This window comes from Mauremys reevesii, linkage group 10, assembly GCF_016161935.1.
Source record: "Mauremys reevesii isolate NIE-2019 linkage group 10, ASM1616193v1, whole genome shotgun sequence".
Classification (NCBI taxonomy): Eukaryota; Metazoa; Chordata; order Testudines; family Geoemydidae; genus Mauremys; species Mauremys reevesii.
Window position 1 is genome coordinate 41,892,546 of NC_052632.1, and position 15,688 is coordinate 41,908,233.

At 42.9% G+C, this 15,688-nt stretch overlaps 1 protein-coding gene across 1 annotated transcript in view; it reads right to left on the minus strand.

Moving 5' to 3' along the window:
- Nucleotides 1-15,688, minus strand: part of MYO9A (myosin IXA) — a 467,296-nt gene that overhangs the window by 235,367 nt on the left and 216,241 nt on the right. Inside the window, exons 7-8 of the mRNA XM_039491520.1 lie at nt 13,647-13,744; nt 11,195-11,321 (exon numbers count right to left, since the gene is read on the minus strand). Of these exons, the coding sequence (XP_039347454.1) occupies nt 11,195-11,321; nt 13,647-13,744 (225 nt within the window). The remainder of the gene's footprint in view (nt 1-11,194; nt 11,322-13,646; nt 13,745-15,688) is intronic.

A 15,688-nucleotide genomic window follows, 5' to 3' on the forward strand; every position in this document is an offset into this window, starting at 1 on the left:
TGCATATGTCCATCAATGAGGAGGGTCTGTATAGCAATGTGGACTGCCATAGTTGACAGCAGAAGGCAACGACAGTCATGGTATTCCTACCCTCCTTTTTTATTTCTCTTTATCATCTTTCTCATATGCCTGTCCTGCAAGAGGAAGAATGGGGAAGAGAGCTTTTCAGTGGAAAAATTCTTAGCATACATTTATCCATATACCTGGCTCTAAGCTGCTGGAAGGGAACACTCATCAGTTTAGAATGGTGGATTCAGTAAAGTATAATTTATTACACTGCTATTTTATAACCGAGTTGCTTTTATTTGCACAGGAAAAAATAGCTTCTGATTACCCAGGCCCAATATCACATAGGCTATGTGTATATTACATGCCCTTTTTGCCACAGTGAAAAGAAAAGCTGCGGCCACAATGCAGCATGTAGCTACACATGTCAGTGAAAGGCTCTGGCAGTGGGAAGGCAGCTGGAAAAGGCTTCAGCAGCTCCCCACTGCCAGAGCCTTTCACTGTGATGAGGAAAGGCTCTGACGGGAAGAGGCAGCCTCCCCCACCCTATCTCCTCTGCTTCAGTTTTTCCCTGTGGCAGAGAAGAGCTCCTGAAGCAGGGAGCTGCCACTTAACATTTATGTAGCACTTTTTACCCTAAGAGCTAAAAGCCCCTTACAAAAGGTAGGAAAATATTATCTGCTTTTTACACTGGGAAAATAGTATCAGAAAAACAAACAGACTTGCTTCTCTGCTCCCAAAAGATTTATTTCAGCTATGAGTTCTGATTAACCAGTCCCCATCATGCTCAAACACACTTAATGTATTCTAAATTACACATGCAAATAAGAAAAACTGCTCTATTATTCTAAGTTTTGAGACCACCTTCCTTGGCACACATAAGACAGAGATGGGGGGGAGGGGTAGAATCAGTGAGCTCACAATTGAGTATTTACAGGCTCTTCATCACAAACATTTTATTTTTTAAAAAGATCCTCTGGGTTTCCAGTGAAACCTGTCGTCACAGAAATTCTCCCTCCCTCTGTAATAGCTTCACTACTTTTACAGAATTCCACATCTGGTCAATCCATCAGGCAACATTGTCCTCATCCTACAACACTGACTTTCAGTAAAGTTTAAACAAAGGCCAAAAAATATCTGCCAAGCCCCGCACATAATACATACACTATGTCTATTATTTTTTTAAAAAGTAATTGAAGTCTTGCTGTAAATGAAATGATCCACAGAGTCCAGGCAAAATCCTATGCAGCAGTTTACTTTTACAACAAATAGCCTGAATGTTTTAACAAATCAAAAAAGTACCATATTTTGGAACGCATTGTCAATGCCTACAAATAATGAAGACCATCTCAGCACTTTATCACTCTTCATATTTCCTCACAGCTTTCAACACTAGCTTCCCTTTACAGCAACTGCCCCAGAGTTCTCTACAATTCAGTCCTGAACACAGCTCTAAGGAATAAACCTTCCCACAAAAATATCAGAACATTAGCACAAGCTTATGGATGAGAATTTAAATGTGAAAATAAAGACATTCAAAATTATTTCTCCGGCAACCTAAACTCAGTGACTTTGCACTTTTTTTTTTTTAAAGTACTGCATAAACTGTTACATTTTTTCCATAACGTAGATTGCAAGAGCTATGGCTGTTGGGAAAACCATACATTTGGATAACTTGAATTTAATGAATTCACATTATTTTTCTTTGGATTTGTTTCCAAATTAAATAGAAAGGAAGAAAAAAATGTTCTAAACAACAAAGTGTGTTGGTGCAACATAGCTGCCACTGTACACTCACACAACATCCCAGTGCAATCGTTCAAATCAGTTTCATGGGCACCTAGAATACAATATACCCTAGACAGTATTACATTTGTAGCCTGGGAAACAAAAGAGAGGGGGACATCTCAAAAGACACAAAGACAACAGGATGTCTCCCAATGATACCTCAAAATTTGGAGAAAAGTCTTAATCTCTCTTCACCTTCAAGATAGCATTGGAAGGAGTCTCTCCTACTTCCCCACTGGCCATTTCTCAAATTTCACCTTCTCATAGGGTACAAAGAGGGTTACATATTCAAATAAAGTAGGGGAAATTCAGTGGGAGGAATACTTGGCCATTGGGCAGATACTCTAGAGAAGTAAAATTAAGATAAACCACTCCATTGCAAATTCTTAAAAATTAGACTACTGAAAAACAACTTTTCTCCTATATTCTCATCTCTCAGAAATGACCTAACAGAAGTTAGAATCCCCTGAAAGTAGGAGTTTCTAATGGAGATGTTCTCATAACAATACCTGTAGCACTGCTATATGGCTACTACAGTATAATACATTTCTCCCACAATCTTGTGGAAAGCTTTCCATACAGAACTATTCAGAAAATATTAATTTGGACATGACATTACATTTCTAGTTCCATCTCTTATGTTGGCTTCATCAAACAATACAATGTCTCTTCATTATATATTCTTTGCTATTTTTAATTTGGGGCTCTGCAAACCTCTTTAGGGCCCCAAAGGTACAGTCATTAAAGAAAGGCATATCCCATTCAACATGCAGGCAATCCAATTTTCATCAAAAATTCTCTTAATGCATGTATATATAAAGACAATCTTCAAGGAGGCAAGCAAATCCACTGGAAAGCGCAGGACCCACCAACGCAGAGGAGGAACTTTGTCACAACTGGTGGTAGAAGTGGGATTTGGTGCACAGCATGGCGGAAGAAGGAGGATGTTTAAAAAAAAAAGGGAGAGGGTTTATTTATTTATTTCCCATCACCACAATGGATGACGTAGTGCAGGCACTGCATGAGACTCAGGTCTGGTCTACACTAGCCTGTTGTTTCGAAATTAGCCAAGTTATTTCGAGAAAAAAATGATTCCGTCCACATGACCAAACAGATTTTTTCGAATTAAAGGGCTCTTTAATTCGATTTCTGTACTCCACCTCGGCAAGTGGATTAGCGCTTAAATCGAGATCACAATCCCGGGTTAAAGGTATTGTGGACGCAAATCAATGTTATTGGTCTCCGGGAGCTATCCCAGGATGCTCCCTTGTTACCGCTCTGATCAACACTCTCAACTCCAATGCACTAGCCAGGTGGGCAGGAAAAGCCCCAGGAACTTTTGAATTTCATTTCCTGTTTGGTCACCATCAGCACAGGTGACCATCAGCACAGTCCACCATCACAGGCGACCACGCAGAGTCCACCATCACAGGAGATCACGCAGTCCCGGATTCACAGATGAGCCCCAGCATGGTCCAAACGGGAGGTACTGGATCTCATTGCATGCTGAGGAGATGAGTCTGTTATGGCAGAACTACGTTCCAAAAAAAAAAGGAACGCAAATACCTATGCTAAAGTCTCCAGGACCGTGACGGAAAGAGGCTACTCCAGGGACACAGAGCAATGTCGTACAAAAATCAAGAAGCTCAGGCAAGCGTACCAAAAAGCCAGGGTGGCAAATGGGCACTCTGGGTCACAGCCCCATACAGTCTGCTTTACCGTGAGTTCCATGCAATTATGGGGGGTGATGCCACCACTACCCCAACACTGTCCGTGGACACCAGCATGGAGCGAGGAGGAAGAGACATTGGAGGACAAAGAGGAGGAGGAGGAGGACAGTGCACAGGCGGCAAGTGGGGAATCCGTTTTCTCCCCTAGCCAGGAACTAATCTTAATGCTGGATCCAATAGCCTCCCCTCACTCCCAAGGCGGGCTCCTGTTCCATGACCCTGGAGAAGGTACTTCTGTGAGTGAGAGCCTGATTGGAGCCACGTGGTGGGGGGCGGGGGAACCCAGCCGCGCTGGGTTGTTAGCATTTACAGTAAATGGCTTATCCCTGCTCTGAGCCTGATTGGAGCCATGCGGTGGAGAGCAGGGTGGGAGGTGGTGGTGGTTGTGTGCAGTGATCATCCCAGAGAGCCTGCAGGCCCTCTTTTTATATGGCAAACCCACCAGGCATTGCTTGCTATGGGAAAGGGGGCCCAGCAGTTTGAAAGCATTGAAATGAATGTAGAAGAAGCAGAACCCCATGTGCCCCTAGGGGCTGCCTGCAAGATGAATTCTGTTGCCCAGCCATGTGTGCCCCCTTTGTTCTCTGCAATGTATTTTTTAATACTACCCTCCCTTTTTCTCCTCCTCCAGGTGCAAATGTTTCAACTCAGCCCCTATCTACTCTGTCCCAGAGGCTGGTCCAGATTAGAAGGCGGAAAAAACGAACTCTGGAGGACATGTTTGCTGAGCTCATGCAGTCCTCTTGCACTGATAGGGCCCAGCTGAATGCATGGAGGCAAACAATTGCAGAGTCCCATAAAGCATTACAGGAACACGAAGAGAGGAGGGAGGTGCGCGATGAGAGCAGGCAGGACGCTATGGTCAAGCTCATGGGGGAGCAAACTGACATGCTCCGCTGTATGGTGGATCTAATGCGGGAAAGGCAGCAAGACCACAGACTTCCGCTGCAGCCCCTGTATAATCAAACTCCCTCCTCGCCAAGTTCCATAGCCTCCTCACCCAGACACCCAAGAATATGAGGGAGGAGGCTACGGGGACCCACACACTCAACCCCAGAGGATCGCCCAAGCACCAGACAGCTGGGACACATGAACTTTTGATTTGGTTTCTGGACTTGTCCTTCCCTCCTCCTCCACCCCCCTAACCCCATCCCAGTCTACCTTATAATTGCTCTCAATGCGTTGTGCATCAAATAATAAAGAACAGTTTTTAACCAATTTTGACTTTATTTCCTTTCATATATATAGGGTGCGGGTAACTTCAAGAGAAACAAACACAACTGTCACACCGTACTCTAGCCAGTCATGAAACTGGCTTTCAAAGCTTCTCTGATGTGCAGCGCACCCTGCTGTGCTCTTCTAATCACCCTGTTGTCTGGCTGTGCGAAATTGGCAGCCAGGCGAGTTGCCTCAACCTTCCACCCTGCCATAAAAAAGTCTCCCCCTTACTCTCACAGATATTGTGGAGCACACAACAAGCAGCAATTACAATTGGATACTGGTTGTGCTGAGATCTAACCAAGTCAGTAAACTGCACCAGCGCCCTTTCAAACATCCAAAAGCCCACTCCACCACCATTCTGCACTTGCTCAGCCTATAGTTGAACTGCTCCTTACTACTGTCCAGGGTGCCTGTGTACGGCTTCATGAGCCATGGCATTAAGGGGTAGGCTGGGTTCCTGAGGATAACTATAGGCATTTCAACATCCTCAACAGTAATTTTCTGGTCTGGGAAGTAAGTCCCTTCACACAGCTGTTCAAACAGACCAGAGTTCCTGAAGATGTGAGCGTCATGCACTTTTCCCGGTCATCCCACGTTGATGTCGGTGAAATGTCCCTTGTGATCCACCAGTGCTTGCAGCACCATGAAAAAGTACCCCTTGCAGTTTATGTACTGGCTGCCATGGTGTGCCAGGTCCAAGATGGGGATATGCGTTCCATCTATCACCCCGCCGCAGTTAGGGAACTCCAGCGCATTAAAGCCATCCGCAGTGGTCTGCACATTTTCCAAAGTCACTACCCTTGACAGCAGCTGCTCAATGACTGCGTTGGCTACTTGCAGCACAGCAGCCCCTACAGTAGATTTGCCCACTCCAAACTGATTCCCGACTGACCGGTAGCTGTCGGGCGTTGCAAGCTTCCACAGTGCTAAGGCCACTCGCTTCTCAATGGTGAGGGCTGCTCTCGCTTCAGGGCAGGGGACACCAAGTCACAAAGTTCCATGAAAGTGGCCCTACGCATACGAAAGTTTCGCAGCCACTGGGAATCATCCCAGACCTGCAACACTATGTGATCCCACCAGTCTGTTCTTGTTTCCCGGGCCCAGAATCGGCGTTCCACGGCATGAACCTGGCCCAATGCCACAATGATCTCCCAATCGCCACGTCGTGCATCTAGGAACGTCTGTGTCCATGTCCTCATCAGTATAGTAATCACACTGTCGTTGCTTCCTCACCCGGTTTTGCAGGTACTGAACATACTGCTGGATAATGCGCAAGGTATTTGCAATGGTCAAAACTGCAGCAGAGATCTGAGCGGGCTCCATGTTTGCCGTGCAATGGCGCCTGCACGGGTAATCCTTGAAAAAGGGCGCGAAATGAGCTGTTTGGTTCAAGATGGCCAATAAAAGGCGGTAAATGGTTGTCTTCTGTAGCTTCCATGGGAGCCCAGGACAGCTTCCGCCGCTTTCTCCAGATTGTCTGTGCGACTCTGTTCACGATGGTCGAGAAACAGCAGCGAATTGTTGCCTTCTGTAGCTTCAACGGGAGCCCGGGACGGACAACATGGAAAAAGCGGCGAGAGCAGAGTTTGCAGCGGAAGCTGTGCGGCTCTGTTCACAGCGGCCGAGAAATGGCGGGAAATGGTTAGATGAAAGAGTAGACAGAAAGAGGAGAGGACATTCAAAGTGGATTCAACATACCAGGAGACAGGCGGTGCACCGTGCTGCACCATCTGCTGGCAGCCTGCCGTCTGCTGTAGCTTTCACGGAGGGAGGAGTGAGTGATGGCACACACCCAGAAAAACCCGCGAGAATGTTTTTGCCCCATCATGCACTGGGAGCTTAACCCACAATTCCAATGGGTGGCAGAGACTGCGGGAACTGTGGGATAGCTACCACAGTGCAACGCTCCACCATTCGATGCTAGCCTCGGTACTGTGGACGCACTCCGCCGAATACACATGCTTTAGTGGGGACGCAACATAGAATGTATGAACTCGATTCAGGAAATTCGAATAAAATAACTTGGAATTAATTTTGTACTGTAGACATACCCTTACCTTAGTTAAAGATGATATATTTAGGGACATTAACAGGTTGACAGCACCTCTTCACACCACGTGATTGTCAATTTTAGAATAACTATATAATTTTATGGTTACAATTCATATCATCTGCTTTTGCCAGGACAAAAACCAGGAGTGTTTTCTCAAAGAGAAACTATTCTTGGTACTGATTTATATATTAATAATAATATGAATGAAAGTACCAGTTATGTCAATTCTACCAATGAGAATGTGCTGTGAGGGTTTTTTGAGAGGCAAGGGGAGGCAGGTATTACTTTCAACAGAATAAGATTAAACAGAGAGAGAATCTCCATAGTTGAGGTTGTAATCAGGCTTCCATTACTAGGCCAATTTCCTCCATTCTCTTAGATCAGGAAAAAGACTGATTCAAATTTTGTGTGATTACTCTGAGGCTGAAGGGAGAATCTCCTCCTTGCATTTAAAGCAATTTCATGAACTCATTCTACATTATAACCAGTTACAATTAGACTGCAAAGTTTTAAAATGTAAAAACCTGAAAAATCTTAATATGATATTTGAGTAAGTAAGGGCATATCAAGTGGAGTCCCACAAGTCCTGGGTCCAGTTCTGTTCAATATCTTCATAAATGATTGACAATGACAGAGAGTTCAGTTATCAAGTCTGCAGGCAATACCAAGCTGGGAGAGGTTTCAAGTGCTTTGGAGGACAGGATTAAAATTCAAAATGATTTGGATAAACTGGAGAAATGGTCTGAAGTAAACAGGATAAAATTCAATCAGGACAAATAAAAAGTACTCCACTTAAGAAGAAATAATCAATTGCACGAATTTAAAATGGGAAATGACTGCCTAGGAAGGACTACCATGGAACGGGATCTGGGGATTATAATGGATCACAAATGAAATATGAGTCAGTGTAACACTGTTGCAAAAAAAGCTAACATCATTCTGCTATGTGTTAGTAGGAGCATTGTAAGCAAGACACAAGAAGCAGCAAAGAATCCTGTGGCACCTTATAGACTAACAGACTTTTGCAGTATGAGCTTTGTCGGATTCACCCACGAAAGCTCATGCTGCAAAACGTCTGTTAGTCTATAAGGTGCCACAGGATTCTTTGCTGCTTTTACAGATCCAGACTAACACGGCTACCCCTCTGATACAAGACACAAGTAGTAATTTTTCCATTCTACTCCATGCTGGTAAGGCCTCAACTGGAGTATTGTGTCCAGTTCTGGGTGCCACATTTCAGGAAAGATGTAGACAAATTGGAGAAAGTCCAGAGGAGAGCAACAAAAATTATTAAAGGTCTCGAAAACATAACCTCTGAAGAAAGATTGAAAAAAATGGGTTTGTTTAGTCTGGAGAAGTGAAGACTGAGATATGATAACAGTTTTCAAGTACATAAAAGGTTGTTTAAAAGGAGGAGAGAGAAAAATTGTTCTTTACCTCTGAGGATAGGACAAGGTTTAAATTGCAGCAAGGGAGGTTTAGGTTGGACATTAGGAAAAACTTCCTAATTGTCAGAATAGTTAACACGAATAGCCTAGGGAGGTTGTGGAATCTCCAGCAACGGAGGTGTTTACGAACACGCTAGGGAAACATCTGTCAGGAATGGTCTAGTTATTAGGTAGTCTTGGCTTGAACGCAAGAGATTGAACTAGATGACCTATTGAAGTCCTTTCCAGTCCTACACTTCATGTACTTCTGTCTAACATTTGCAGGGGGCCATACAAATGGTGTAAGTCCTGCCTAATTTATACTTTTAATATACATTTTGTTTCCAATAAAAAAAAATCCTAGAAAAAATCCTTTGTAAACTTAGAGTTCAGTTTGCTATATTAAGTAACAAATGTTTTAAAAGGTAAAATCATTAACGTCACATTAAAATATTTAAAAGTATGCCAGTGATACGGAAAGGTAACGTACATAACGATTCAAATCCTCTGAAAGTTCATAAATCTCTCAAGTAAATGTAAAATATCACATTACACATGAAAAGAACTACTTTAACGCCATCCCCTTTTACTAGTACACCATTTATTCATAACTACGTCTGAAGTTTGTGAAATCATTATTGACCAACAAGATGTAGCACATTCTATACACGTCAAGTTCATTTTCTCCTCCATGACAAATAAGCAACGTACTAGCATAGTCTGATAAATGGGATACTGTGAGGTTTAGAACTTACCTGTGTGGTATGGTTCAGGTAAAGCTGAATATGTGATCAGTATCTGGAAGATGGGGTCTGTGATTTACACTGGGAGTATAAATATGGGGGTTATGGTGAAATTTCCACTTCATCTACCGAGAGTGGTGAATTGGTCTTTTTGCCTTATTCTGGCAAGATAATCAGGTGTGTGTGGGGGGGTCGTCTTTGTGGACTTCGATATGGAAGAAATAATGCAATATTTTGTGGCTGCTTGAACTTCATGCTAAATTGGAATAGGGGGCACTGAGTCTTTGTTGTTGTTTTTTTTTTTTTTTAAGTCTTGACCCATATTTAATCTCTCATTTTTGGTTGAGATTATGCAAAAGTTTGGGCAAGACAACTCTTACAATATCTTGATGCCACGGGTTCCCTGACCCTTGTGAATATGGATTCTTACTTGGCTATGGTAGGTATATTTGCTATTCTTGTTCCATTTGATGATTATCTCCTCTCTGTGATGCATACAGATCAAGATGGAAATTTTGAAAGGCACAAAAGGGAGTTAAATGCCCAACTCCCACTGACTTTCAATGGGAGTTGAGCATGTAAGACCCCTTTGTGCCTTTGAAAATTTTCCCCTACATGTCCCAAGCTGATATTATTGTATCTACCAGATGCTTTTGATCACAAGATGGTGAATCACCTGTACATTCTATAAAAGCAGCAAAGAGTCCTGTGGCACCTTATAGACTAACAGACGTGTTGGAGCATGAGCTTTTGTGGGTGAATACCCACTTCGTCGGATGCATGCTTCCGATGAAGTGGGTATTCACCCACGAAAGCTCATGCTCCAATACGTCTGTTAGTCTATAAGGTGCCACAGGACTCTTTGCTGCTTTTACAGATCCAGACTAACATGGCTACCCCTCTGATACTGCACATTCTAGTGGGGGTGGACAGGACTGCTAACTGAGGAAATTTCACTTGGAGAAAGGTCTCAGGTAGTGCTGGACAGCTGTCTGCTCTAATGGTTCTCATGTGGGGTGCTGCAGTTTGCTATTCTGTCACCACTTCTGGTCTACACATACATGATGCTGTTAGGCTAAATCAGTGCAGAGATATGGGTTGAAGTGCCTTCAGTATGCTGATGACATCTAACTTTCTATCTCATCCAATCCAGGAAGCACCACAGAGTGTCTTTCTCAGTGTTTGGGTGAGACTCGGATAAGGATGGGAATCAGTTGACTGGGGTTCAATCAAGATAAGGTTAGGGTGATAATGGTAGTTTTTGGGACCAACCAGAGGGGGAAAAACAAAGATTATGAATTGATTAGAGTGAGTGTTTCCCATCTGTTAGTCAAGTGTGCAATTTGGGGGATTTGTTGAATTCCAGCTGCTTTTAGATAAGCAAATAGCAGAAATGACCAGGACAACTTCTTGCCGTCCGCATTTGGGCCAGGACACAGTGACTTTTGCTCTTGAATACATAAGGTAAGTAAAGAATGTGGTGGTCCATTTGTTAAATATTTCACTATGAGCAAATAACACCAATGCTTCATAATCTTCTCTGACTGCCTGATGGCTTTTAGATGGGCTTAAAATGTTGGTTTTGACCTAAAAAATCATATACAGCTAGGGACCAGCCTATCTGACTCCCTCCTCATGTGATACTGTCACAGCTGCAATACACAAAGGGCAGTGTTTTCAGTGAGGGTACCTCAACTCTGGAATTTACTCACCCTTGGTCTCAAAGTGCCCAAATCTCTTGCCTGTCAGGACCCTCTGCAAAGCCCATCCATTTGGATGGGTACGTAGGTAGGGCTGAGATGGGTGGAATTGTCAGTGACGGAGCTAAGAGTTGAGGATTTGAGATACATTCTGCTGCACAAAGGCTCTCTCTCTCCTGCTGCTGCTATGTGATCATTTTAATTTCATTGATATGGGTAGTACTTTTAATATCTTCTCAGAATATCTAAAGTCACAGGCAGTGATATAGACCAAACAGGAATACATAATATGCAGATGCCTCAATACTCAAAATAAGGATGGGAAGAAAAGGGAAACACACTGCCAACAGCCAAGTGCTACAGCCATTTAGTAAGTGAAAACTAGAATTGCCCGTATTAAGTTTTAGCTCAATATGACATTTTTCCCTACAATATATGAAATAAGTTGTCTTCTAAAAGAAAGATATACCAAAAAAGGAGAAGAGGAGATGAACTGTAGATAGTATAAAGAAAAATTAATGCTCACCTCCAGCAATTCTGAGACAATAGGTAGTACTTCAGGGTTACAAATATCTATAGAATCATCCCGGTATGTTTTCTTTTTGTAACAGATGTTACCCAAGTGTAGTATTGCAGATAAGAGAGAGAAAATTCTAAAGAAACAAAAAGAAACAAGAAATATTTTTGTTTTATTGTTTTTTTCATAATACCAAAAGAAAAAAAATCACTGTCAGAATCTTGGAGCAAACATCAATGTCAACAACCCTGGAATGACATTTGTTATTAGAATCCCACTACAATAAGAACCAAAAGAAAAACTGCCACAAATCATCTATCACCCCTTAAAATGCATTCTGATTAGAAAGCTGCCAGAAAACAGTGCAATGCTATGAATCCTATTTGCTGCAATACTTAATATGAATACTTTGCATGTATTAAGTATTATAATTCCCATTTTGCAAATGAGGAAAACTGAGGCACAGATAGGTTATGCCTTACATTTTCAAAGCTGTCCACTGGAAAATTGAGACCCTCAAAATTAGCATCCAACTTGAGTCATCTAAGGCCCATTTTTCACTGAACACTCAAATGCTAACACTCTCAGTATTGGTGCATACTTCTGAGAATCTTGCTTCACTGAGAAAATGAATCCAATTGTTTGGATCAAAACAATTTAAACACATTTTTACTCTTTTAAAAAAATAAATATATATAGGGACTTAGGCTATGTCTACACTGGCAATTGAACTACAAAACTTTTGTCTTTCAGAGGTTCAGAGGTGTTGGGGGGTGAAAAAAAAACACCTCAAAGACAGCAACAAGAAGTGCCAGTGTAAACAACGCGTTGTCGGCAGCAACGTTCTCCTGCCAACAATGCAAATGCCACTCGGGGGTGGAAGTTTTTTGTCGGCAGGAGAGCCGACAAACAGCAGCTACACTGTACGACTTTTAGCAGCACGGGTGTAGTGACACAGCCGTGTCATAGAATATCAGGGTTGGAAGGGACTTCAGGAGGTCATCTAGTCCAACCCCTGCTCAAAGCAGGACCAACACCAAACTAAATCATCCCAGCCAGGGCTTTGTCAAGCCAGGCCTTAAAAACCTTCAAGGATGGAGATTCCACCACCTCCCTAGGTAACCCATTCCAGTGCTCCACCACCTTCCTAGTGAAATAGTTTTTCCTAATATTCAAAGTAGACCTCCACCACTGCAACTTGAAACTACTGCTCCTTGTTCGGTCATCTGCCACCACTGAAAACAGCCAGGCTCCATCCTCTTTGGAACCCCGCATCAGGTCGCAGAATGCTTGCAATCAAATCCCCCCTCACTCTCCTCTTCTGCAGACTAAATAAGCCCAGTTCCCTCAGCCTCTCCTTGTAAGTCATGTGCCCCAGCCCCATAATCATTTTCATTGCGCTCCGCTGGACTCTCTTCTATTTGTCCACATCCCTTCTGTTGGGGGGGCGGGGCAAAACTAGATGCAATACTCTAGGTGTGGCCTCACCAGTGCTGAATAGAGAGGAATAATTACTTCCCTTGATCTGCTGGCAATCCTCCTACTAATGCAGCCCAATATGCCATTATGTTGCTAAAAGCTGTGTAGTGTAGACATAGTGTATTCAAGTTATCGATTTGTGAATCTGATGTTTTTGTTGCTGAAAACAGTATTACTATCCTGATGTCATTTTTTTCTATTTAATATAAATACAAACATTTCTGTTAGACCAACACATTATAGAAGTAATGGTTTACGGAAAAAGATATTCATGACTCCATCTAATAATTTATTCATATCCTACTGAAGACGTAAGAACCTTCAGTGATAATGTAGCTTGATAGAACTTGAATGTACTGTATTGATAAAGAATTATTTTGCAGTTTTTTTCTGAACTAAAACAAAATCTTTATCCAAACACTTGTGTTGTGTGGTTACTTTTCTTTTTTGTTGTATTCCCACTGCCCCGTACCCCCCAATCGCCTGGCAGCATCATGAAGGCTGTTATTAGTCTCAGAGTGACACTGCTATTCTCATTCTGTATTACAACAAGACCGATCAACCCTATTTCTCAACTAGCTATACCACTGAATGAGTGGATCCAGATGTTACACACAAAGGTGTTTTTAAGGCTTCTAGAATATTTGGTATCAGCAATTGCATGCAAAATGGATCCAAGGGTTAAAAATAAGTAATAAATAAAAGGTTACAGACAGGATATCTGACTGAATTATCATTTGAATTAAAGTCATGCAGAGTGAGGCATTAATATTCATGAACAATTCGAAAATACTTCAACTGACAGGAAGTATATCTTGTTTAAATGTTCTTTAAAGGTTTAACATATAAATTGTCAAGTGTCATTACACTCTGTCATATCAGCAGTCTGATAAATTATACAGTGCACAACAGAGTCACACTCAAGTGCATTCAGCACTGTCTTGCTCATTATGCCAGATATTAATATGGAAGATGAACTCACTGTCTGCGAGTCTTGGGAAGAAATCCCACCATCTCCATGGCCAGTTGTAAGCGCTCAAAATCATGCTTCAGGTCTTCCCCTTCAACAGAGAAACAATCCTGTTTGGTTCAAACACAAAGATTGAGTGTTAAAAGAAATGAAGACCAGAATGTATCTAGCTGGTCAGTTCTTAATCACAAATCTTAATCAGTGCTTTCCATGCCCTTCCTGCCTGAGGAGTGACAGACGCAGACCTCCCTTAACATTAATAAGGAAGAGCTCAATTAGTTACCAGCAACACACATCTTTGAAATCATATTCACACTCTCCCCCCTCTGGCACCATTCTGAAAGTCCAATGCAGAATGAAAAGAGCATGCACAATATGAATTGTGAACTATACCTGTTGTGGGTGAGGGATAGAGACTCAGTCAAATAAAGAATGAGGAAAGCTAACATGGGGCTTTTGAGTACTGTTAAACAAAACTTGCTGGAAGAAGTATGTGCATATAACTTTCCAAGGAGATCAAGCTGTAACTTATTTCCAGTCTGCTCTAAGTATTAATCTTTAGAATAAATGAGCCCCAGGATTCTAACTCACAGACACTCCTAATGAATGTAAAGAATTCCACTTTTTAAATTAAAAAATGGATTTTTACATTATTTTTAAAAATAAATAAAATTAACTGCAACATACATCAATAGATTAATTTTCTGCGGTTAAAATCATGAATTTTGGAATGCTGAAGATTGGAGGCTGTTATATTTAACAGGTTTTTTTATTCTAAACATTAACTAATGTTCTGAAAACGCTAACTCAGAAAATTAAAAATCTACCTAACTTTACATTTTGAGGGTACATGGATACTTTCAAATGATTTAGATACTGAACTCTTATGTTTTCTATAACCCACTAATATTACAAAACTAATTGTTAACGGTGACAGAGTTCCAGAGTTTTCACACTTCAGATATACTGCTCCTCGAAGGCGTTAAGGGAGCCAGCGGACACCGCCCAGAGGAACTCCGCCCCTAATGGCAGTGTAGCAGGGTGGTCCCCTGCTCCTGCCCTGGGGGGCTTAAAACAGCCCAGAAGAGAGCTGGGCTGGGCTGGGCAAGGTAAAACCCTGGCTGATTGGGGGAAGTGGCTGCAGCTGGGGCCACGCCCCAAACTGAGCAACAGGGCCTTATAAGAAGGCCAGGGAAGCCAGGAGAAAACAGTCTCTCTCTGTATGTAGAAGGAGACGGGCCTGGCTGCAAGGAGCTAGAGACATAGGGTACCTGAGTGGGGGAGGGCTGGGGACAAGCTGGGGAGCTCCAGCCTGGAAAGCCCCAGGCTGCGGCCTAGCATTGGGCTAACAGATACTGGAGGTTGCAGAGGGCAGTCCAGGGGTAGGCCAAGGCAGCAGGTCCAAACCCTCCTTGCCAGTGATGAGTAGGCTGATACTGCAGTCTGCCCCAGGGTGTGGGGCTAGGCTAGGCGATGACTGGCAGTAGCCATACACTGAGGTGAGGTGACAAAGCCCTGGCTGGGATAATTTAGTTGAGGGTTGGTCCTGCTTTGAGCAGGGGGTTGGACTAGATGACCTCCTGAGGTCCCTTCCAACCCTGATATTCTATGATAGAGGGTGGGGGTTTCCCAGGGAGGGGAGACCCTAGGAGAAAGGGGTTACTGCTTGGGGGCAGCACCCCAGCTAACAGGGCACCGGGTCCAGGGAGAGACATGGGGGCCAGAGGACAGGCGGCTCACCGGCCTGCAGAGGGTGCTCCAGAGCTGGAAAGAGCTAATTCCCGAGGACAACCAGCAGGAGGTGCCGCAGGGGTGAGTCTGCTCCTCTACAGGCGGAAAGAGCTGTCCCTAGGGATCCTGGGCAGCACAGACTTCCAAGAGCTAAGCAGATCAAAGCAAGCATATCTATCACACTGAGGAGATTTAAACTTCAAGACTCCTTATAAGAAATGGAAAGGGAGGTGAATATTTTTTGCTGTTATTAAAATTAAATAGGCAGCTAGTATTGTTTTTAAAATTATTATGAAGAACAAGTTTAAGCTTTTCTGTAATGT